This window comes from Vulpes vulpes, chromosome 10 (assembly GCF_048418805.1).
Source record: "Vulpes vulpes isolate BD-2025 chromosome 10, VulVul3, whole genome shotgun sequence".
Lineage (NCBI taxonomy): Eukaryota > Metazoa > Chordata > Mammalia > Carnivora > Canidae > Vulpes > Vulpes vulpes.
Window position 1 is genome coordinate 53,355,829 of NC_132789.1, and position 25,201 is coordinate 53,381,029.

The 25,201-nt window shown below is 43.1% G+C and overlaps 1 protein-coding gene across 26 annotated transcripts in view; it reads left to right on the forward strand.

Moving 5' to 3' along the window:
- The window catches only part of EIF2B3 (eukaryotic translation initiation factor 2B subunit gamma), a 143,848-nt gene extending 119,048 nt beyond the window's left edge, over window positions 1–24,800 (forward strand). For 14 of the 26 annotated variants that reach the window (XM_025991966.2, XM_072724169.1, XM_025991968.2 and 11 more), the window contains 2 exons: window positions 12,521–12,624; window positions 24,618–24,800. In XM_025991966.2, coding sequence (XP_025847751.1) covers window positions 12,521–12,624; window positions 24,618–24,670 — 157 coding nt within the window. In that variant the 3' untranslated portion in view covers window positions 24,671–24,800. Of the gene's footprint in view, window positions 1–12,520; window positions 12,625–13,224; window positions 13,252–24,617 lie in introns of all 26 variants that reach the window. The other 12 variants (XM_072724156.1, XM_072724166.1, XM_072724157.1 and 9 more) reach the window with 1 other exon arrangement.
- The last annotated feature ends 401 nt before the right edge of the window (window positions 24,801–25,201 follow it).

Genomic DNA, 25,201 nt, shown 5'->3' on the forward strand with positions numbered 1-25,201 from the left:
TGGAGACCCGGGATCGAATCCCACATCGGGCTCCCGGTGCATGGAGCCTGCTTCTCCCTCTGCCTGTGTCTCTGCCTCTCTCTCTCTCTGTGACTATCATAAAAAAAAAAAAAAAAAAAAAAAAAAGTTATACACTAAAGGAAAAGACATCATAGTTCACTATGTATTTCAACTATGAAACAGAATTTATGTAGTCAAACTCTGTAGACCAAAATGATACTGTAACAGTATTGAAAGGATGAGGGATAGGAAGAAAAAGAGAGAACAGGGAGAAAGCTAAATCTGCATCTTCCATTGTGGGAAGTCTGTTGATAATACCCAAAGCTAAAAAATCAAGAAGTAATAATAAAAAATGTTATTATATAGAGATGGGGAGGTAAATGCTAAAATACTCATCAAAAATAAGTCTAAAAAAAATAAGTCTAAAAAGTTGTCTATGGGAAAAAGGAAATGAATAGGGGGAACATAAGACTGCTGTTTTTCATAATAAAGCCTTCAGAAAAATTTGTTTTTAGATACATACATGCATTAGGGCACCTAGAAGGCACAGCTGGTTAAGCATCTGACTTCAGCTCAGGTCATAATCTCAGGGTCCTGAGATCAACCCCCACATTGGGCTCCCTGCTCAGGGGGGAGCCTGCTTTTCCCTCTCCCTCTGTCCCTCCTCCTACTTATTTTCTCTCTCAAAAATAACAATAATAATAATAATTTTTTAAAGGATATATGCATCTATATATAAATTTAACTGCCAAGTAAAAGGTCAGTATTTTGTGGTACACTGCTACCAGTGGTGTGCTGATAAATTGTTAACAACCAGCTCTCCAAAAGTATCAGTAAACAAGCAGAACAGGCTGGCTCCAGCCCATCACTGATCGTAGAGTTCTGTCTCAAGTATTTTACTCTTTCATCAAACACAAAGACCCACTGGATGCTCAAGACTGCCTGAGTGTCGTGGTAGAAATCTGTATAGTCAAAAAGGAGAAAAGAGTCAGGAAAGAACTTAATTAAGGATATAACCCTTGAGCTAAATCTTGAAAAATGAGTAACATCCCACTGGGCTGCAGAAAGGAATGTTCTAGATATGTCAAGAGTGTGAAGTGTGAGAGAGCATATCTTATTCCAGAAACATCTCTTCATTTTGATCTTAGCTTGAATTTCATCACTTATGAAGAGACTCCATTGACTATCCTGTCAGATATAATCTGTCCCAGGATACCTGGGCAGCTTAGTTGAGTGTCTGATTCTTGGTTTTGGCTCAAGTCATGCTCTCAGGATCGTAAGATTGAGCCCCATGTCAGGCTCTGTGCTCAGCTGCAGAGTCTACTTGAGATTCTCTCTTCCTCCCTCTCTGCCCCTCCTCCCTGCTTGTAGCCACGCATACACACACACACACACACACACACACACACATACACACACACAGTCTCTCTCTATATATATAAAATAAGTAAATAAATCTTTAAAAAATAAAAGGAAGTGGGACGCCTGAGCAGTTGAGTGTCTGCCTTTGTTTTTTTTTTTTTTTTTAATTTTATTTATTTATTCATGAGATACAGAGAGAGAGGCAGAGACACAGGCAGAGGGAGAAGCAGGCTCCACGCAGGGAGCCCGATGTGGGAATCAATCCCAGAAGTCCAGGATCACACCCTGGGCCAAAGGCAGGTGCTAAACCGCTGAGCCACCCAGGGATCCCGAGTGTCTGCCTTTGGTCCAGACCATGATCCCAGAGTTCCGTGATCGAGTCCCACATTGGGCTCCTTGCATGGAGCCTGCTTCTCCCTCTGCCTGTGTCTCTGTCTTCTCTCTATGTCTCTCATGAATAAATAAGTAAAATCTTTGAAAAAAATAATAAAAGGAAGTAATCTGTCCCAATATTCTCTGCTACATCAACCTGCTTTATTTCCTTCCCAGCATTAACACTGTCTGGCTTTATCTTGTTTACCTGTCTCAAATAAATGTTAGTTTGAGAATGTAGGTACCTTATCTTTTCTTTCACTGTTATATCTTGAGGGCCTACAGGAACTCAATAAATACTTGTTATATGAAAGAATGATAAATAATTCATGATAACTGAAATATAGAATTCAAAGAAGAATAGATACATAGGAGACAAGGCTATACAGATGGCCAAGGGCCAAATCATGGACTGTCCCCTAAGAAGTTTAATAGGTAACAGTAATTTAAGAGTTTAAAGGAAAGGGATAACATAAAAATCCACATTTTATGAAGATCATTTTGGCTACACCATAGAGAGTGATGTGAGGAGGGTAAATATGGAAGCAGGACAACTACTGAAACAATCCTGGTAAAATAGAAGAGGTCCTAAACTAAGGCAGTAGCAGTGGCAGTAGGGAAGAGAAATAATAAGGTGATTAAAAACTATGAATAGCTTGGTGATTGCCTGGAAATGTCAAGTGAAAGAGAAATTAGGGAAAACTTCCAGATTTCTTACTTGAGCAACAAGGTTTCTGGTGTTCTATTCACTAAGATAGAAATCAGCAGAGGATTTGCAGGGTGGGAGGCAGGGAAATGACGAGTTCCATATGGGACAAGATGAGTTCCTGGCAGGTGGCCTTGACATGCAGGACTTGATGTGCAGGCATGGAGCTCAGGAAAGGAACCTGTGTTTGAAGTACAGGTTTGAGAGAGTGGTGGGCATAGAGATGGTAACCGAAGCTGTGGGAGTAGAGGAGATCACCCGGAGGTGTGTGGCCTTCAAAGAAAAAAAACCAAGACAAGGCCTTGGGGAACATCAAAAATTTTATTTTTTTTTTAATTTTTTTTTTTATTATTTATTTATGATAGTCAGAGAGAGAGAGGCAGAGACACAGGCAGAGGGAGAAGCAGGCTCCATGCACCAGGAGCCCGACGCGGGACTCGATCCCGGGCCTCCAGGATCGCGCCCTGGGCCAAAGGCAGGCGCCAAACCGCTGCGCCACCCAGGGATCCCGAACATCAAAAATTTTAGACATAAGAAAAGGAATCTTAGGTGACTAACAAGGAAAGGACAAGGAAGGAATCTAAGGGGTGAGGGAGAGGACAGTTGGTAGGTGAAGCCCAAGTTTCTAGTTGGCAAAACGAGGTAGGTGGTGGTATAACTCAGATGAGGAACGGTGAGGGAGGAGCAGATTTGTGGGGAGAAAAGGCTTTGTGAAGGGGCACATGAAGTTGGAAGTACCTCTAAGATATCCAAGTATGTGGCGGTATCTAGTAGCCAGTTTGTGACTGAGAAGAGAGATCAGACCCCCAAAGACCTCTTCCTGAATCATTGTGGTGTTCTCTAAGTTATTTTGCTGTTTCCATTTCCTCTTATTCTTCCAAATCTGCCCTTGTGCCATTCCTTCTATGGATTAGAACATGAATTTTGGAGTTAGGCTGCCAGACTGAATCCTGCTTCTGTCAATTACTAGTCACTTAAGGAATTGACTTGACGTCTTTGTGCGTGATTTTCTCACTGTAAAATGGGGTAAAAATTGAAACTATCTTGTAGGTTTATTGGGAGTACTAAATTAATAAACAAAAGCACTTAGAAGAGTGCATGAACATAGAATGTTAGCTGTCAAAAAAAATGTTAGCTGTTATTTGTTTATCGTCATCATCATCCTCATTGTTTTCTCTCATTTCACAGAGGTGGCATGTTGTCAGTGTTGTCTTCCTAAAGGATACCTCTGATCATGTCCCTGTTGTAAAAACTTTTTTGAAGACTTCCCATTACCTTTAGAATACAGTTTGAACTTCCAGATTTCTCATGATCTAGTTCCAACACTGAGTCCGGGAATGTTAGTGAGTTGGGGCCACAGAAGTCACCTGGCTCAGCTTATGCATTCTTATAGATGAGCAAATTATGGAATTCCATACTTTCTATTCATTGCACCCTTGCAATTCTATGGCCCATTCCAGATTCATGCATGAATCCTGGTATCACCATTCTTCTGAAAACCAGAACCACACTTGCCTTTATCCATTTGATCACCCAATTCCAGAGTAGTGTATGAAGCTTTATAACTTCCACTGTGTCTCATCCTCCCTCAGACCTGAGGAAGACAATGCCATAACTTTCCCATTTGCTCTAATTAGCAAACTCCTCCTCCCCTCTTGTGGGCGGACAGACAAAGGAGCAACTCTCTGGCACCTCTTTAAAGTCCAGTGTTGATGTCCTGAATTGACATGAAGAGACTTGGTAAGGAACCAAGGTTCCATAGGAAACTCCAGCTTGCTCATATGAGAGAAATTCATAGATAATGCTAGCATAATACCCTAGGGTCCATTGCTGTTTTGGAGGAGGTATAATCTTGGATGGGTTTATAAGCTAAGGAAACAGTAAAGGTTTAGATGGTGGTGGCTGCTATTTTTCAACTAAAAAACTTGAAGGAGAGATGTAGGCAGCCTACATGAGGCTAATGACTAGGGAAGCAATAGAGATTACCCAATCTGGGGCAAATTAGCTCCTGGTGATAAGATCAGACATCCTGCATCCCATATGAACCTTTTCCCATTATTTCCAAGTCATTTAGTTTTAATTACTTATGGTAAATTTGGGAAAAGTAATTAAATTGCAGTCGCATGAGACTTTATTACCTTGTTGCTGTTATATCTGAACTGAGTGGCAGAGTAGGAGCATGAATTTATCCAGAAGGGGGTTTCTCATATTCCGGGCTTGCTTGTCTCTGCCAGCAGTGGTGAGCTGCCGAGGCTTTCTGGACAGTGGCTTGGACATCTGCCCAAGGTGCTCAGGGCTTGAGGGATGCTAATAGGACCACCTTGGGGAACGTGTAGGTGAGACTGCAGACAAGGCTCCTGCCTGTCTTTCTCATTTTCAGTTTTTGGTAGAAATTCCAAGTTGTATGACAGCCGATCCCCAGCAATTCAAAGCCTAATGAAAACTTCATTGTCGAGGCTTCAGTATCAGTTCTATGTTCTGTCTCATTGGCTCTCTGGTCTTGTGCAACATCTCCTGTAGCTCCTCCTAGTCCAAAGTGAGTGACCCAAGCAGCAGTGTAAAGTAGTTCTTTCACATGCAGGCAGGCAGGCCAGGGAGCCAAGTTTTCATCTAGATTTTCTGTGCTACTATAGGCAGCAAGTGCAGCGCTCAGAGCCAAACAATACATTATTGCTTCCCACTGTTACCCCTGAGCATCCTCTTCACCTACACTCAACTGACTGCCCTGCTCACTGGGCCCCTTACTTTTCTACTCTCCTTTATTCCTGACATTCACTCAGCCTCAATTGCCTCTCTCTAGAGATCTTTACCTATAGAAATCCTCCTACTCATCTTTCAAGATCCAATATGTATTCCAGCTCCTGCATGCAGCCTTCTTGAATTGTCCCAGCCAGAAATTACGTCCCCCACTTCTGTTCCCTGTGCACCCATAACATTTAATGTATGCTCGTGTGCCATTTAGTGCATTTTTCTTTTTTCCTCAACTGTAGATTTCCTTGAATACAGAAATGGTTTTCCTATATCTTTGTATCTCTTAATAGCTAATACTGTACCTTTTATATATTAGATATCTTGTATTTTCCAAATGAGAAATAGAAATTTCTGATTTGGGATCCCTGGGTGGCGCAGCGGTTTAGCGCCTGCCTTTGGCCCAGGGTGCGATCCTGGAGACCCGGGATCGAATCCCACGTCGGGCTCCCGGTGCATGGAGCCTGCTTCTCCCTCTGCCTGTGTCTCTGCCTCTCTCTCTCTCTCTCTCTCTGTGTGTGTGACTATCATAAATAAATAAAAATTAAAAAAAATAAAAAATAAAAAAAAAAAGAAATTTCTGATTTAACCTCCCCTGCTATAATTATAATTGGCCAAAAGCTGTGTCTACTTCTAGAAAAAAAGTGTGGAGTGCTTCATTCCTTGAAACTCACCAAAATAAAAACATACAAACAAAACTAGAAAAGGAAGCTTCATCTATCATAAAACTAGATAATACTAGGGCGGGCACCTGGGTGACTCAGTGGCTGAGCATCTGCCTTTGGCTCAGGGTATGATCCCAGGGTCCTGCGATGGAGTCCCACATCAGGCTCCCTCTGGGGAGCCTGCTTCTTCTCTGCCTGTGTCTCTGCTTCTCTCTCTATGTCTCTCATAAATAAATAAATAAAATCTTTAAAACAAAAAAATAAAATAAAAAAACGAAAAACTAGATAACACCACATACCTGTACACAGACTAAAGAATATCTTCCAGACACAATGGAATGTAAATCAGATCCAAAGAGAACACCAAGGGATCCCTGGGTGGCGCAGCGGTTTGGCGCCTGCCTTTGGCCCAGGGCGCGATCCTGGAGACCCGGGATTGAATCCCACATCGGGCTCCCGGTGCATGGAGCCTGCTTCTCCCTCTGCCTGTGTCTCTGCCTCTCTCTCTCTCTCTTTGTGACTATCATAAGTAAATAAATAAAAAAATATAAAAATAAATAAAAACTGAAAAAAAAAACAAAAAAAAAAAACAAAGAGAACACCAAGATTCAACCAGAATAAGGAATAAGGGCATGGGTAAACCAAAGGAGAATTCTCAAACATCTCTTTTGCAAAATCTCAAGGCATATGGAACTGAAAGAAAAAAAAACCATTGAGGCACATAGGAGGGCTGTCCTCATACTTTTTTGTGACGACATTTAGAAAATTTGGAGGAGAAACGATCGTGACCTAAGAATCCTATGGCTTAGGGGCACCTGAGTAGTTCGGTGGTTGAGCATCTGCATTTGGCTCAGGGCATGATCCCAGGGTGCTGGGATCGAGTCCCACATCGGGCTCCCTGCATGGAGCCTGCTTCTCCCTCTGCCCGTGTCTCTGCCTCTCTCTCTGTCTCTCATGAATAAATAAATAAAATATTTTTTAAAAAAGGATCTTATAGGGATCCCTGGGTGGCGCAGCGGTTTGGCGCCTGCCTTTGGCCCAGGGCGCGATCCTGGAGACCCGGGATCGAATCCCACATCGGGCTCCCAGTGCATGGAGCCTGCTTCTCCCTGTGCCTGTGTCTCTGCCTCTCTCTCTCTCTCTGTGACTATCATAAATAAATAAAAATTAAAAAAAAAAAAAGAATCTTATAGCTTAGTCAAATTATGATTGAAATACGAAATCATGAGAAATATTCCGGGGCTCAGGAGATGTGTCACCCATGAATCATGAACTCCATGAAATGGAGTTTTGGAAAACTCCATTTGAAGGCATAATATAGCCAAGTAAGAAATGAAACAAAAGGGCAGCCCTGGTGGCTGAGCGGTTTAGCGCCGCCTCCAGTCCAGGGAGTGATCCTGGAGACCCTGGATAGAGTCCCACGTCGGGCTCCCTGCATGGAGCCTGCTTCTCCCTCTGCCTGTATCTCTCTTTCTGTGTCTCTAATAAATAAAATCTGAAAGAAAGAAAGAAAAAGAAAGAAGAAAGAAAGAAATAGAAAGAAAGGAAAGAAAGAAAGAAAGAAAGAAAGAAAGAAAGAAAGAAAGAAAGAAAGAAAGAAAGAAAGAAGAGGGAGAGAGGGAGGGAGGGAGGGAGGAAGGAAGGAAGGAAGGAAGGAAGGAAGGAAGGAAGGAAGGAAAATATTGATAAATGGGTAGGTTGCATATAAAAGTGAACTCCCTTAAACATGAAATTAAATCTGTGGTAATTAGAGTCACAAATTATTATTTGAGATTATTAGATTTTTAGAAGAATCTTGTCCATGTTTCTTCGTAATATTCATGGAAATACCAAATTATGAAACTTTAGAAAAATCCCCTGTACTTAAAGGGGTTCCTTAGGACTTTTGACTCATTCCTTGCCTCTACTAAACCCATCTTCTTGGATGGAGAATACTACATCTTAATTCTTTGAGGTTACTACTTCATTTCTTTAATTCCCTCCAAACCCTTCTTTTTCTTAGCTTCTGTTTAGGGAATAGAAGGACTTAGGTTTCTTAGAAGGGAGACATTTCTCACCACCAAACCTTTACATAGTGAAGAGAGACACATGGAACTTAAGGGAGGACATTTTCAGCCTTCTCACTGAAGCCAGTACATTTTCATCTGAGAACCAGGAGCAAGACTGACCATAGACAGGAAAGTGAGATATTTCTCAAGCATTATGTCTCGTTACATGAATTAACCTGGTAAATCTCACAAATATGATGTTGAACGGAAAAAAACCAAGTTGCAGAGGGATACATATAGAATTATATATGTATGTATTTATATACATCTTATTTATTTATTTATTTATTTATTTATTTATTTATTTATTTATATACATCTTAAAGCATGGAAAATGATATTGTCTACTAATACAGACTTTTTTCTGTGCCCGGAATATTTCATTAAAAATGCATGCAAGGTGCCTGGATGGCTCAGTGGGTTAAGCGTCTGTCTTCAGCTCAGGTCATGATCTTAGGGTCCTGGGATCAAGCCCCACATGGGGCTCCCAGCTCAGCAGGGAGCCTACTTCTTCCTCTCCTTCTGTCTACCCTCTCCCCTTGCTTGTGCTTTTATTATTGCTCTGTCAAATAAATAAAATCTTTAATTAATAATAATAATACATGATTCTTCATCTAGAGGAACTCTTAGACAGGATCCCTTGGGCTAAGGTTTAGAGGCTCTTGCCTCTGGGGAAATCCAGGTGACTCAACCATTATCTTTGGACTAAAGTAGTGAGCTGGCCTAAAGTCAGGCTTTAGTCATGCGACTAGAAAAACTATGCGTAAGTCCAATTCCATACTCTTTTCTCACCCAAGACTATGAGTAAGTTTAGAAAGCCTACCAGCTTCTGTCTAAAGAAAACCTGCCTGTCTTCAGAGTTACTGAAAAGTTTCATGGCTCTTTGCCAAATACTGCCCAGTCACCAGCCAAGTCCGAGTCCCTCACACAATGGAGAGTTACCACTGTGTAGGCTTGGGCACATTGCTCAACTTCTGTGAGCCTCAAATTTCCCTGTAAAAATTAGAATAAATACCACCATCCCTGCAGGCTTGCTAAAAGGATTAAGTTACATAATGAACATAAAATGCTTTGTGTAATGACTGAGAAATATTCGACATCAGAGTCATGTGAGTTCCTTTTACTTCTGCAATAAACTGAAGAAACTTCTAACCAAAACCAGAAGAGCAACTAGAATTTGGAGGCCCTCTTGCTTCCCTGGCCAGGACTTCTTCCTTATGTCCTAGGCCATAACATCGTATGGCCTAGTGTGCTTGGCCAAGCAGTGGATCTACAGATCTTACTGTAGACCTCTGTTTTTTTCTCATGGTCTTCTCCACTGAAGCCTTAGAATTTTCAGGGTAATTCCCCAAAGCCTGCAGTTTAGCTTAAGATTTAACCACACCAAGGGGCTCCTGGATCCCTCAGTCTGTCAAACATCAGACTCAATTTTGGTTCAGGTCATGATCTCTGGGTTGTAGAAATGAGACCAGCCTTTGGCTCAGCTCTGAGTTGTGTGTGGAACGGTTAAGATTCTTTCTCCTGCTCCTTTTGCCCCTCCCCCTCCTCAAAAAAAATAATAATTTAACCCCACCAACTAGAAATTAGGACCAAAATCCTATTAATCTTAGCCATCTGAATGGCTTCTTAGAAAACACAACTGGTATTAGCACAGTGGAGTCCTTAGTATCAAGCTAAGTGTTAAAACTACATTGCAAAAACCATAGTTTTGGAATTGGGCCAGTTCTTTTCTTGAGCCATAGAGGAAGTCACCTCCCCTCCACTTTACACACAGAGCAGAAAAGGCAAAGCTGTTAGTATAGATTGGCACCATGGAGAGGGCTTATTTGATGAGGTAGTATCAGTCCTTCCTCTCTAGCAGGAGCACATACACACTTTCAATAAAATCCTTAATCTTGGAATTTCCTTCTGGTTAGGCGGAAAGCTGTATTGACTTGACATTTTTCTTGAATACCTCAGCCTTGCTAATGGAGGTGACTTGTGACCGTAGTAGTGGCAATAGGAAACAATGAAGAAACAAATGGCAGAAAAGAGCTTCACACTCACTAAGCATTTTGTCAGGTGTTCATCTCTAAGCCTTCCACAGATCTATTGACCAAGAGCTTCAGGAGAGCCCCCAACTTCTTTTCAATTAACCCACTTTTCCCCCATCACATCTGCAGACTCTACATTGGTAGTTTATGTTTCTTAGAGGGAGTTATACATAAAATAAATGAGACAGGGTTCCTGAACACCTCAGTCAGACTTGCCAGACCTAAGGAGAACCAGGCTCTCCATTGCTATGGGAATCTGACCTCAGTCACTCTAGCCTCTTCCTTCCAGAAATGGTTCCCATTTAGATCCCAAATTCCAAAATAGCCATGTAGTAGTCTCTAATTATGGCCGCTTCAATTCCTCTAGGCTGTTTCTTGTCTGCCAACTATGTTTACCCCTTCCCTAGCTCCAGAGCATGCATTCTCAGGCTCTTAAACTACTGAGCAGGAAGTATTCTCCTACTCCCACTTTGAAAAAAGACAGGAGACTTTTCAGTTCAAACCAGTAGCCAATTATGAGCCTGCTGTGTCCCAGGAGCCTGTTTCTGAGGCTTTCTATACTTCCTTACTACTCTTTTGGGGGGAATTTTTATCAAGAAGCAGAAACCACCCCAACTGCTTATTGGACTGCTTTGCCTAAAGCAGAAGGCAAGTTGGCAAGTTCTGGAAGGTCTCTTAATGCTGACCCACTATGTATCCCAAATTTTTTTTTTTTTTTTTTTTTTTTAGTGTATCCTGAATTTAAGCCAAAAAAATAAACTGATACTGTCTGCCTATCTCTAGCCCACACCACAGAGGTGCTGTAGCTTTGGCCTTCTGCTGCTTTCTGACCGATTTTAACCTTCCAGAAGAATAGAGATAAAGAAGACTCTGGAATGCCATAACGGGCTAGAATTCCTTTTCTGCATTTTACTAAAGTTTTGGCATTTGGGAAGAATCTTTTGTAATGGCCTGTGCATTAATAGTTTCAGTCTTTGGAATGTCTCCTCCTCCCATCCCCCCTGCCTTCTGGGTTGCCTGAGGATTTTTCCTTAATTGGTGTTTTGTTTTGTTTTGTTTTGTTGGCTTAAATGGATGCTCACACCCTTCCTACTCACCTTCCTTCTCCCCTTTAGCTGCCCACTTCTGATTCTTGAGGGCAGTGAATATTCCCTTGGTAGGACAGAGCCCTTCCTTTTCACAGAGCCAGCCATTTGGCTCAGAAAAGCAAGTTGGCAGTTCCAAGCAAGCTTCCTCCAGTCTTGTCTTCCCTCGATTTCTTTATATGGCATTATGATTAAATGTATGGATTCTAGAGTCAGGCAGACCTTGATTTGAATCTGCTACTTGGCAATTATGTGGTTTAGGGTAAATGGTTTAACTTCCCTAAATCTGTTACCTCATCTGCAAAATGTGTTTGTTATTGGTACTGCATCAGAGGCAAAAATGATACTCCCAGAATCATGTAATTTTTTTCTAATTAAGTACGTGAGGCACCCCCATCTCAGACCTACCAAAAAAGATTGATGGAAGCCAGGACAATGAGGGTGTCTTTGTTTGTTATTTTTTACACTGCCCAGATGATTTTTCTGGTGAAATGGCTAGATTTGTAAGTTACTCCTATCATGTACATAGAATATTAGCATAGGGGATCCCTGGGTGGCTCAGCGGTTTAGCGCCTGCCTTTGGCCCAGAGCGCGATCCTGGAGTCCTGGGATCGAGTCCCGCGTCAGGCTCCCGGCATGGAGCCTGCTTCTCCCTCTGCCTGTGTCTCTGCCTCTCTCTCTCTCTCTCTCTCTCTCTCTCTCTGTCTATCATGAATAAATAAATAAAATCTTAAAAAAAAAAAGAATATTAGCATAGTACCTAGGAGTAGGTAGGCAGTGGGTGCCTAGTGAAGACTTTCAAAAGGACCTTTCTTCTTACTCACCAGGTCTTCAGGAGCCAGAAAGATGCTCCTTCAACATTCAGATGCTAAAAGCAAGAGGTGCTACTCTTGAGAGTGTGGCTTGGCTTTAGGATCTATAGTAATCTTTGATGTGGCATGGAGCTAGTTTTAAAAAACATTGGGTTTTGGTTTTGGTTTTCTAAATGAGTATGGTTTTGATTAACCAGAGTCTGTAGTGAGAGCTGTGGGGCATCTATTGTTTCACATAGCTGATTTCCTAGGAAGATTCATGGAATCTAAGTCTTTTTTTTTTTTTTAATCTAAGTCTTAAATGAAATTTGGAATATATTTCCAAGTGAGAAGCCAGATTGATGGGTCAGTATGGGACTAGTGCCACACCCCACACCAAAAAAAAAAGAGGCTGGGTAGAGTTTAGACCTCCAGGTCTGGGATACCTAAAAAACTGAAGTCATAGGGTCTGCAGTTGTCAAGCCATTGTGGGAAAGATCATTATGAGCATATCTAAACTCTGGACTTTGCTAAAGTCAAATCTATTGTTGGCCCAGCTAAGCCATTCTGTCTCCTAGTGATAACTTGAGGCATGTAGCCATTAATTGGATGGAGCCTCTATTCCTAGCCCATTGAAGAGCCCCAACCCACAGTGGTGAGGATGGTGATGAGAGCCATGGACACTCTTTAACTTGGCTACTGTATTACAGAAGCAACATCCAGGGCAGCGTTATCTGCAACAATGCTGTGATCGAGAAGGGAGCGGACATCAAGAACTGCCTAATTGGAAATGGCCAGAGGATCGAAGCCAAAGGTAAACCAAATTGCAATCACAGATGCCATTTTTTACTTAGCACGGTAGTGTAGATGGTACACAGTGTCAGTGACAATTAAGGAAGAAGCACAGGCATGCTCTGTGGGGGAGAACATGAATCAATAAAGCCATTTTGGAGGGGGATGGACATCACTGTCAAACCTTTTGCCTTTGACTTAACAGTTCCATTTTTAGGAATTTATCTTACAGATAAATATATGCAGCCTTATTATCTAAAATTTAAAAACATACCAAAAAGATCGAATGGCCCCCAGAGTATTACCAAATCTTCATAGTGGCTCTTAGACGTAAGTGAGAAAGGCCAGCAATCCAACAAAAGCAACGAAACTAGCTTTTGACCTCCTAAACTCCTTGAGTACCTTGTCTAACCTGATATTTAAGAGACGTGGTCCTATAGGTTCCTGGCCCAGAGAAAGGTTAGCAGCTTCTTTAGAAGCCATTCACTCAGAGGCTTCTGTTCTCTTCAAGGTGATATTACAAGCTATGCTGTTAGCTCTGGTCTGTAGCTGGAGAAAAATTGTACAGGCATACCTTGTACAGATCTTGTTTTATTGCACTTCTTTTTATTGTGCTTCACAGATACTGTATGTCTTTTACAAATTGAAGGTTAGTTGCAACCTTGTGTTGTGCAAGTCTGTGGGTGCCATTTTTCCAACAGTGTTTGCTCACTCCATGTCTCTCTGTCACATTTTGGTAATTCTCGCAGTATTTCAAACTTTTTCGTTATTATTATATTTGTTATGGTGATCTGTGGTCAGTGATTTTTGATGTTACTATTGTAATGGAGAAGGGGGGAGGGACTCCATGAACTGCATCCATATAAAATGGTGAATTTAACTGATAAACCTTGTGTGTGTTCTTACTCTTGACCAACCAGTCATTACCCTCTTTCCTAGCCTCTAGCCTCCCTATTCCCTGAGAGACAATATTAAAATTAGACCAATTAATAACACTACAATGGCCTCTAGTGTTTAAGTGAAAGGAAAAGTTGCAGGTCTCTCACTTGAAATCTAAAGCTATAAATGATTCAAGCTTTTAAGTGAGGCAGGCACGTTAAAAGCCAAGATAGGGTGAAAGCTGGGCCTTGTGTGCCAAACAGCCAAGTTGTGAATTCAAAAGAAAAGTTCTTGAAGGAAATTAAAAGTGTAGTGAGCGCACAAATGATTAGCAAAACCACTTTATTGCTGATATGGAGAAAGTTTGAGTGGTCTGAGTGGTCAAACCAGCCACAATATTCCCTTTAAACCAAAGCCTAACCAGAGCAAGGCCCTCACTCTCTTTAATTCTGTGGAGGCTGAGACAGGTAAGGAAGCTTCAGAAGAAAAGTTGGAAACTACCACAGGTGGGTTCATGAGTTTGGAAGAAAGAAGTCATCTCCATAACATAGAGGTACAAGGTGAATGAAGCAGCAAGAGCTGAGAGAGAAGCTCCGGTAAGTTATCCAAAAGATCTGTCTATAAGACAATTAATGAAGGTAGCCACACTAAACAGCCTTATATTGGAAGAAGATGCCATCTAGGACTTCCATAGAAAAGAGAAGTAGGGCAGCCCTGGTGGCTCAGAGGTTTAGCTCCTGCCTTCGGCCCAGGGAGTGATCCTGGAGTCCTGGGATCGAGTCCCACGTCAGGCTCCCTGCATGGAGTCTGCTTGTGTCTCTGCCTCTCTCTTACTCTCTCTCTCTCTCTCATGAATAAATAAATAAAATCTTTAAAAAAAGAATTATGCTAGGGATCCCTGGGTGGCGCAGCGGTTTGGCGCCTGCCTTTGGCCCAGGGCGCGATCCTGGAGACCCGGGATCAAATCCCACATCGGGCTCCCGGTGCATGGAGCCTGCTTCTCCCTCTGCCTGTCTCTGCTTCTCTCTCTCTCTCTCTGTGACTATCATAAATAAATTAAAAAAAAAAAAAAAAGAATTATGCTAAATCTACTCTGCCTATGTTCTATACATGCAACAACAAAGCCTGGATGTTTATAGCATGAGTTACTAAATAGTTTAACCTCACTGTTGAGAATTACTCCTTAGAAAAAAAATTATTTTCGGCATACTGTTCATTAATGATGCACTTGGTCACCCAAGAACTCTGGTGGAGATGTACAATAAGATTCATATTGTTTTCATGCCTAACACAACATCCATTCTGTAGCCCACAGATCAAAGAATAAAAGTCTTATTATTTAAGAAATAGATTTCTTGGCACACTTCAGTGGCTCATTCAGTTAAGCATCTGACTCCTGATTTTGGCTTAGGTCATGATCTCAGGGTCATGAGATCAAGCCCAATTAGGCTCCATTCTAGGCCTGCTTAAGATTCTTTCCCTCTGCCCCTCCCCCACACACTACTCCTCCCCCACCCCATTTGTTCACTCATGCTCTCTTTCCCTCTCTCTCTCTAAAAAAAGAAGTACATTTCTTAAGGCTACCATACAGAGTGATTCCTCTGATGGATGTGGGCAAAGTAAAATGAAACCTTCTAGAAAGGATTCACCATTCTAAATGTTCTTAGAACATTTGTGGTTCAGGGGTACCTGGGTGGTTCAGTCATTTGAGCCTCTGCCTCTTGATTTTGGCTCAGGGTCATGAGATCGAGCCCTGCATTGGGCTCCACACTCAATAAAGAGTCTGCTTAAGATCTCTCTCCAGGGGATTCCTGGGTGGCGCAGCGGTTCGGCGCCTGCCTTTGGCCCAGGGCCCGATCCTAGAGACCCGGGATCGAATCCCACGTCGGGCTCCCGGTGCATGGAGCCTACTTCTCCCTCTGCCTGTGTCTCTGCCTCTCTCTCTCTGTGTGTGTGACTATCATAAATAAATAAATAAATAAATAAATAAATAAATAAATCAATCAATCAAAAAAAAAAAAAAGATCTCTCTCCAGGGCACTGGGGTGGCTCAGCAGTTGGGCACTGCATTTGGCTCAGATGTGATCCCGGGGTCCTGGGATCTTCTCCCCCTGCCTATGTCTCTGGCTCTCTCTCTGTCTCTCATGAATAAATAAATAAAATCTTTTTTTTTAAAAAAACCCTCTCTCTCCCTTTCCTTCTGCTCCTTCCTCCCACATTCGTATGATCTCTATATATATAAAATAAATAGATAAATCTTAAAAAAAAAAAAAAGAAATTTTGTGATCCACAGGAAGAGATCAAAATAGCAACATGAATAGGACGTGGGAAGAAGGTGATTCCAACCCTCATGGATGACTTTGAGGGGTTTAAGACAAAAAAACTCAAGATCAATAAGAATGGCTAATTCCTTTTTATTTCTACATCTAAAATAGAGTGGAGGGGCAGCCCCCATGGCCCAGCGGTTTAGCTCCACCTTCAGCCCAGGGCCTGATCTTGGAGACCCGGGATGGAGTCCCATGTCAGCCTCCCTGCATGGAGCCTGCTTCTCCCTTCTCCCTCTGCCTATGTCTCTGCCTCTCTCTCCCCCTCCCCTCTCTCTCATGAATAAATAAAATCTTTTTTATTTTTTTTATTATTATTTATTTATGATAGTCACACACACACAGAGAAAGAGGCAGAGACACAAGCAGAGGGAGAAGCAGGCTCCATGCACCGGGAGCCCGATGTGGGATTCGATCCTGGGTCTCCAGGATCGCGCCCTGGGCCAAAGGCAGGCACCGAACCGCTGCACCACCCAGGGATCCCAATAAAATATTTTTTTAAATAAAATAAAATATAGTGGAGTAGGAGAGTTGCTGAAGGAATTAACCCCACCAATTCTGGCTGATTTAAGCTGATAAAGAGTTTAAGCCCACAGTTCTATGATGGCTGCAGAATCAAGCCTAGAAAATGGGCTCAGCCAAGATTTATACCATTCTGCTGGGACTCTGCTGCCATCCTCACTGAACGCTGGATATCACAGCTTGGATTGCTGCTTCTACCACCCAGCAAGCCTGAAGTGGATTCTCTCTGGTTCCTACTTCTTTGTAGCACTAGTTCCCAGCCCAGAGTTTGGGGTGGCTGCTTCTGTAGGTCAAGCCTAATGTCATAGGTCCATGCCCTTATTACAAGGAAGGCTGGCATTTTTATTCAATTCGTGGCAGACACATTCCACCCAGTGCCTCACCAGAGAGCCTTCAAGCAGAAGTGTTGGTCAATGGTGACACCGCAGCCTTGGATGTTTTCTTCTGTGATGGTGTGTGAGGTGGGAAGGCTGGCACACCAACTGAAACTCCCAGCACTGAATGCAGGGATAGCACTCTCCTCCTGGAATGCCACTGGCTCACAGTTGTTGTTTATAGCTTTGAAGATTCATCTGAGATTCAACTTGTACTTGAGCCATGAGGGGCAGAAGGAGAGGAACAAGCAGACTCTGTGCTGAGTGCCAAGCCACACCACACACAGGGCTCAATGCAGGGTTCGATCAATCTCACAATCCTGAGATCCCAAGCAGAAACCAAGAGTCAGACGCTTAATTGACTGCACCATCTAGGCAGTTTATAGCTTTAAAATGTTCTCGAATACACTATCTTATTGAACTCTCTGAGGTAGGGATTCATTATTGACCCAATTGATGAAGTGGAAAAGTAGAGACTTTGAAAAGTTGAAATTTGGGCAGCCGGGTGGCTCAGCAGTTTAGCACCGCCTTCAGCCTGGAGTATGATCATGGAGACTCCGGATCGAGTCCCACATCAGGCTCCCTGCAGGGAGCCTGCTTCTCCCTCTGCCTGTGTCTCTGCCTCCATCTCTCTCTCTCTCTCTCTCTCTCTCTTAAATAAATAAATAAATAAATAAATAAATAAATAAATAAATAAATAAAATCTTTAAAAAGAAAACAAAAAGGAAAGTTGAAATTTACCCAAGGTACATAACTAGTAAATGACAAAACTGGGTCTTCATCCTGAATTATTGCCAGACAACCTCCAAAAAGACCAGAGGAAGAAGCCACACCTGGCTTGCCAATAGAATCTGATCAGTGATAAACCTTTTCTCCCCTTAGTCCATCTTTCGCAGACCAATTGGAAAAATATATTTGGCCTCCATATCCCAGCTGTTTCTGATCTTCAGGAACCCCAGGTCTTGGTTCTTTCTTCTAACTCAACACACCAGCTTACCCAGGCCTACCCTTGGGTTACAAAGACACTTCTTTCTTGAGTAGCTGGGGCCTGTTGGTAATTTCCTTACAATAGGATTCAAATAAATAAATAAACAAACAAATATAAAATAAAATAAAATAAAATAAAATAAAATAAAATAGGATTCAATTGGGATGTCTGGCTGGCTCAGTCTGTAGAGCATACAACTCTTGATCTTGGGGTCATGAGTTTAAGCTCCATATTGGGCCTACAGTTTACATTAAAAAAATTAAAAAAACAAAAACTCTTAATAAAATTTTTTAACAGGATTTAGAATACTCATCTCTGACTCCATGGAAGGCCTTGGAAGGGTCCCCAGAGTTTCAAAAGCAGCTGCTCAGCTGGTTTATGAAGCTGCTTTCTTATCCTGTTTCTTCCTGTCACCTCATTGCATTTGTCTGTCTTTTGTTCTCTTCTCTTTGGGTTTGTAGTCCCAAACAATGTTTCTTCCACCTCCTTCCTGCCTCTTTGTCTTTGTAAATTCTCTCCTGCTCAGCAAAAAGTAGAAGCATCCTCCAGTGCTTTCTCCTTTCAGTCCCTCCTGGAGCCAGGAGCTGCTTCCTTTTGTGGTTTGTAAGAGTTTAGACTCCATAGGCGTATTTGAATGCATGAACTCCATTTGCCACCACCCTAGGGGATCCCTCCTTTCTTGTGTGCTGGAACCTGGAACCTAACAGTTTCTGCTGCTTCTCCTCCCCATTTCCAACAAAATAATGGTACTCCTTCCTTTGACTTTGTAAGGACCCTTTCTGTTCTGTGTGCAGAATGCATGCATGACAACAGAATGCGAGATATGAGGTTTTGAGTCATGGCATCTCCCATCAGGGAGCACAAGGCTGGGCTAGCCAAACTCCTAGAATGTCAGAGGCTTTGGTATCTCATGGACTTTTGGCTCTAACACTGTATGTCCCCATTTTATCAAGGAGGCCCTTTAATGGTCCTCCTGAAAGAGAGGTGGCCAGGGAAGTCATCTGGACTCTAAACTGGAGAATCCCAGCACTTCCTGCTCTGCCCTCTAGGCTGGATGGACCAGTGCATCCAGCACAGTAGTCAGTGTCTCCCTGCCACAGGTACTCCTGGCCAGTCACCTGTTCCTGCTGTCACTTTTCTTTCTCTCTCAATCTCTCTCTCTCTCTTTTTTTAAGATTTTATTTATTTGAGGGGATCCCTGGGTGGCTCAGCGGTTTAGCACCTGCCTTTGGCCCAGGGCACGATCCTGGAGTTCCAGGATTGAGTCCCACGTCAGGCTCCTGGCATGGAGCCTGCTTCTCCCTCCTCCTGTGTCTCTGCTTCTCTCTCTCTCTCTATGTCTATCATAAATAAATAAATTTTTTTTAAAAAGATTGTATTTATTTGAGAGACAGCACAGCAGAGTGAGGGCAAAGAGAGAAGCTGACTCCCCACTGAGCAGGGAGCCCGATGTGGGGATTGATCCTGGGACTCCAGGATCATGACCCAAAGGCAAACACCTAACTGGCTGAGCCCCCCAGGCACTCCGCTGTCACTTTTCTTTGCAACTGAGCCATATGGAGAAAGCAAATTCCTAGCCGTTAGTGCAACACTCTGAGACCTGTTACTATGGATGACCCAGACAAACAACAACTCAGATCCTCCGCAGCAAACAGCTCAGTTGATGGCAAAATCCCCAGTCTTCTTTACATGGAAGGATTTCAGGAAAATACATTCATCCTTAGAGGCAATACTATCCTCTCTCCAGATTTCAATCATTTACATGCCAGAATCACTACATCCATATGAGTCTTACACCCCAAAAATGTGACTCTTATAGCCCAGTATAGCCCTCTTTGCCCTCTTTAGCACCACCAGCAGAACAAGCCATTTTCTAACAAAACTCTGGGTCCCCCACCCCCACCCCCAGCATGCTAAGTTAATGAGATTATCTCTGGCAAAAACCCTGGCAGTCAAGTTTGACCTCCTGCTCAAGCCAGTGGAAAAGCCACTGCTAACAAAGTAAAAACCTGGAGACTCTAATTGGAGACTTCATGTTTCTTCTCATTGTCAGTGAGATAACTTGGATCGCTTCCTTGTGACCACAGTGATCAGTCCTGTGGCTATGAAAGTAGACCTAATGGGTGTATAGGTCAGGTCCTGGCTGGCAGCAGTCCTTCCCAGCTTCCCAACAGTGCAGCTTTTCATATGCAGCTTTTCATTCCCTTCTATCCCATTGGTTTCTCCTCAATTTACCAGCCTCCCTTTGTATTAGGATCCTAGATCTTTCCCAACCTGATTCCAGCCCGGAACTTTTCAAGTGTTTACTGCAACCTGCTTCCAACCCTAGCCAAGCAGAACTAGTATGGTTTGTTGGTTCCCTCCAGGTTCTTTCTACCTTATAGAATCCCCATGAAGATACAACCATCCCCCAAATGCCAGATCTAGTCTCTCTTCCCAGAATCCCAATGAGTAAGTCTTCTCCCACCCCCAGATCAAGAGCAGACCAGAGGGTAGAGGGGAAAGTAAGTGGTAGGGCAGGCCAAAGAAGGCTCAGGTGTTTATTTGGAACCTGGCAGAGCAGAAGAAAGCATTGTTTGCGCCAGCCAGACACCTCATTTGCCCTTCTGGTCTGGAGCACTGAAGGCCAAGTAGAGTGTTCATTAGAACTGAGACTGTTTTCAGTACAGCCCAGTATCTCTGGAAACTAGGAAGAGACTGGATGAAGGAAGAATAAATGTCAGTCTAGATAGGAGATGATGAGGCTGATTCATGGCTATAGAGGGATAAAGGGTAAAAAGGAGTTTTGGGAGATGCCCTGAGAAGCTAGCCAAAGAAATATTTCCTTTGTTCTTTTCTGGTCAGCCTTATCTCAAGGGTGGAGCCTGGCTGACAGTCACACTCCAGGACCATCCCCAACTCTAGGGAATTTAGCAGCCTGAGCAGTATCTCTGGGCCTCCTTCCCATTCCTTTCACTGAAGAAAACAGATGGCTCTGAAGTGTAAGGAGCACCTCCTAGGGCAGGAGTACAGCCAGCCCCAGCCCCATTCTGTAATTTCTATTTAATACTTACCAGAGCAGTGTGCTGGGCTCTTTATGTCAATCATCTTATAGAATCTCCACTTGATGAGGAAACTAAAGCCCAAAGACATGAAATAATCTGTTCAAAGTCAAATTAGAACTCAAGTGCTAGGGCATCTGGGCTCCAGTCAGTTAGCATCTCCCTTCAGCTCCTGTCATGATCCCAGGGTCCTGGGATAGAGCCCCGCATCGGACTCCCTGCTCAGTGGGAAGCCTGCTTCTCCCTCTTCCTCTCCTCCCTCTCCCTCTCTCCCTACTTGTGCTTGCTCTCTCACTCTCTGTCAAATAAATAAATAAAATCTTAAAAAAAAAAAAAAAAGAACTCAAGTCCTTTTAACTCAGAAACTCCGAATGTCTTTCCTTTCCCACATTGTCACCTTTTCTTTGTCCCTTTCCTATCCTTTTCTTCTCTGAGTTTACCTATGTCTAACATGGTGCTATAATAGAAAACTTTGTGAAAAGCCAAGACCTAGTTTTCTCTTCCTGTGGGGAAAGTTAGAGAAATAGGCCTGAGGATGCTCTGGATCCCTAAACACCCTAGCTGTAATGCACCACATGTGTCAGTTATACTCTCAACAAAGGTTGGAGGCCTTCTCTTCTGTATATGCTTCTTTTCCTACATCTATACTCTCATATAACTCCCAAAACACACATACATTCAATAAACTATTACTGCCTCCTATATTCTGGGCTATGGTAGGCTAGAAGTGTAAAGATGAAAAAGATTTGCCTGGAATCCCTGGGTGGATCAGCAGTTTGGCGCCTCCCTTCGGCCCAGAGCATGATCCTGGAGTTCCAGGATCGAATCCCACATCGGGCTCTCTGCATGGAGCCTGCTTCTCCCTCTGCCTGTGTCTCTGCCTCTTTCTCTGTGTATGTGTGTGTGTCTCATGAATAAATACATAAAATCTTAAAAAAAAAAAAAAAAAAAAAAGATTTGCCTCTTGCTGTCTAACTGCCCCCAGTACAGAAACAGAAATGAGTATAGAAAAGTTTCCCGGGACGCCTGGGTGGCTCAGTTGATTAAATGTCTGCTTTCGATTCAGGTCATTATCCCAGGGTCCTGGGATAGGGGAGCCTACTTCTCCCTCTCTATCCTGCTCGTGCTCTCACTGTCTCTCTCTCTCAAATAAATAAATAAAATCTTTTTTTTTTTTTTTATGATAGTCACACAGAGAGAGAGAGAGAGAGAGAGGCAGAGACATAGGCAGAGGGAGAAGCAGGCTCCATGCACCGGAAGCCCAACATGGGATTCAGTCCCGGGACTCCAGGATCGTGCCCTGGGCCAAAGGCAGGCGCTAAACCGCTGTGCCACCCAGGGATCCCTAAATAAATAAAATCTTAAAAAAAAAAAAATGTCCCAGATATCATGGTAGGAGACTGTCAGGGTTAATTAAGGACATAAAAGAAAAATTGATCAGTTCTGGCACAAGGAAGGAATTAATACTAAATCTTGAACTTGGGCAGGCTGGGTGGCTCAGTGGTTTAGTGACGCCTTCAGCCCAGGGCCTGATCCTGGAGACCCGGGATCAAATCCCACGTCAGGCTCCCTGCATGGAGCCTGCTTCTCCCTCTGCCTGTGTGTGTCTTTCTCTCTCTCTCTCTCTCTGTGTGTGTGTGTGTGTGTGTGTGTGTGTGTGTGTGTGTGTCATGGATTAATAAATAAAATCTGAAAAAATAAATAAATCTTGAACTTTTGGGCTATTTATCAAATACACAAAGGAGAACCACATAAGCAAGTACTTGAAGGCAAAAACAATCTGATGTGTTGGAAACTGCAAATCATATGGAAAATCTAGAATACAGGGTACAAGGGAGATATAGCAAGAAACAAAGCTGAAAAGGTAGATAGAACAGAAGACATATCTGAATTCTTAAGGTCTCCAAAGCTGCAGTCAGAAACCTATCTAGAGGCTCCAGCCTATAGGCAGTATGAACAGACCCAAATGTGTTTCTATGAAACTTGGTCCCATCATCGAGGATCTTCATTTAGGGACACCTGGATGGCTCAGGTTAAGCTCTGCTTTCGGCTCTGGGCATGATCCTGGAGTTCAGGGATCAAATCCCACGTCAGGCTCCCTGAGGGGAGCCTGCTTCTCCCTTTTCCTTTGTCTAAGTCTCTGCCTCTCTCTCTGTGTCTCTCATGAATAAATAAATAAAGTCTTTAAAAAAAAAAAAAAGGATCTTCATTTTGCTGCACCAAAGCCTTCTGAAACTAAAGTAGAGCCTCAGGAAAGCCAACATTTCTGCCTTACTTATCAGGGTCACATTCAAGCTCCCAGATGTGACAAGAAACATGTTGGACCCTTAGAAGCCATGGCAAGCTTGCCCAGAAAGAATCCATTTTCAGCCAGCTGATAGCTTTTTTTGTCTGAGCCAATGGAGGACAGGAAAACTCTGTCCTCCTGTATGTGCCCCATACCTCTGGGCAAAAAGTAGATGGCATGCCCCTGGTTCCCTCTACCCCACCCAGACCATTTGTTCACTGCCTCCATTCTATAGCTGTTATTCCTAGAAAACTAACCCTCTTCTTACCTTCTACCCCATCACTGGTCAGCTTCCATGGTGTTCCCCTAAATATATTGAGGGTTTTTTTTTTTTTTTAATTTTTTTTTTAATTTTTATTTATTTATGATAGTCACAGAGAGAGAGAGAGAGGCAGAGACACAGGCAGAGGGAGAAGCAGGCTCCATGCACCGGGAGCCCGATGTGGGACTCGATCCCGGGTCCCCAGGATCGCGCCCTGGGCCAAAGGCAGGCGCCAAACCGCTGCGCCACCCAGGGATCCCATATTGAGGGTTTATAATCTTCCTCTTTGCTCCTTCTCTTCTAAACATCTTGGACAACTTATACTCAGCTTTACAATTCCCTGAGCTTCTCTACCTTAACCAAGCCTCTTCTCCTTTGAACTTTTGCTGTCTACTTAATAATCGTACGCTATTCTCATCATTACCTGGGACCTCTGAAATCTTTCCCATGCCAGTAGTTGTGCTAGACACTGGGGTATGAACTCTCCCCTTGAGATTCTTGCAGTGAAGTCTAAGAGAATGCAATAATGATGTAGAGACAGAAGTATGTATCAGGTAGTGTTTTCACAAAGCAGGAAATGGACAGTTTGGACAGGAAGGTATCACTAATAGTGGAGGTGCTTGGTTTTAGGGCATTTAGGGTAAGAGTGTGATGCGATGAGAGTCAAGAAAGACATTCTAGACAGAACAGCCTGTGCAAAGGTCTAGAGCTGCAAAATAGTATTGCTTGTAGGTATAAGTGGAGAATGTAGAACATGAAGTGGAGAGGTAGGCAAGGATCAGTCATGGAGGGCCATATAGGTTTGGACTTTACAAAATAATGGCCACTCTTTATCCAGCACTTAATGCACTGCCTGAAAAAACCTCTATTCATCCTTTAGGGCCCATTCAGTTCCCCTCCTATGTGAAGTCTCCTGGAAGCTAGGTGTAGAATCAGTCCCTTCTTCCTGTGTGGGAAGATGCTGCCTTTCCTATAATCCCTTTGGCAGGTTGTATTCTCTTTTTTTTTTTTTTTTTTAAGATTTTATTCATTTATTCATGAGAGACACAGAGAGAGAGAGAGAGAGGCAGAGATACAGGCAGAGGGAGAGCAGGCTCCATGCAGGGAGCCTGATGTGGGACTCCATCCCACGACTCCAGAATCTTGCCCTGGGCTGAAGGCAGGCACCAAACCGCTGAGCCACCCAGGGATCCCGGCAGGTTGTATTCTCAAAGCCTTTTCAAGAGCAGAGCTACCTAGGAGACATAAATGTTTATGAACACAGAAATTAGAAACTATTTGGTTTGAAATGACACCTTTCTACCAGTTCTCAAACAACCTCTCTCTTTTCTTTTGTAGCCAAACGAGTGAACGAAGTGATCGTGGGGAGTGACCAGCTCATGGAGATCTGAGTTCTGAGCAAGACAGACTCCTTCCTCTTGTCCCTCAGAACTACAGATGTTGGCTGGCCCACCTGTTTGACTCTGTATTTATTTCCCAATAAAGAAGGGCTCCCATGGGGTACCTGCCTGGCTCAATCAATAGAGCATGAGGCTCTTGATCTCAGGGTTGTGAGTTCAAGCCCCACATTGAGTGTAGAGTTGTTTTTTTTTTTTTTATTCTGTGTGTGTGTGTGTGTGTGTGTGTGTGTGTGTGTGTAGAGTTTATTTAAATAAACTTTTAAAAAAGGAGCGGGGGTTCCCAAAGACATGCCAGAGATTTGTGGAGTCGTCCCAATCTCCATATCAGGTAGGCTCCAAGGATACACTATGGGTTCATGAGTCACGAGGTAAAAACCATCTAGACCCAGTGTGTAGAACAGGGTAAGACACAACGGCCTCGCTCTTGTGTACTGTGGCAATCAGGCAGGGGCGGCAGGGTAAAGCTCTTAGGAGGAATGCTTCCTGATGAGTGGCCCAGCCTAGTCCATAAAAGCATCTTCC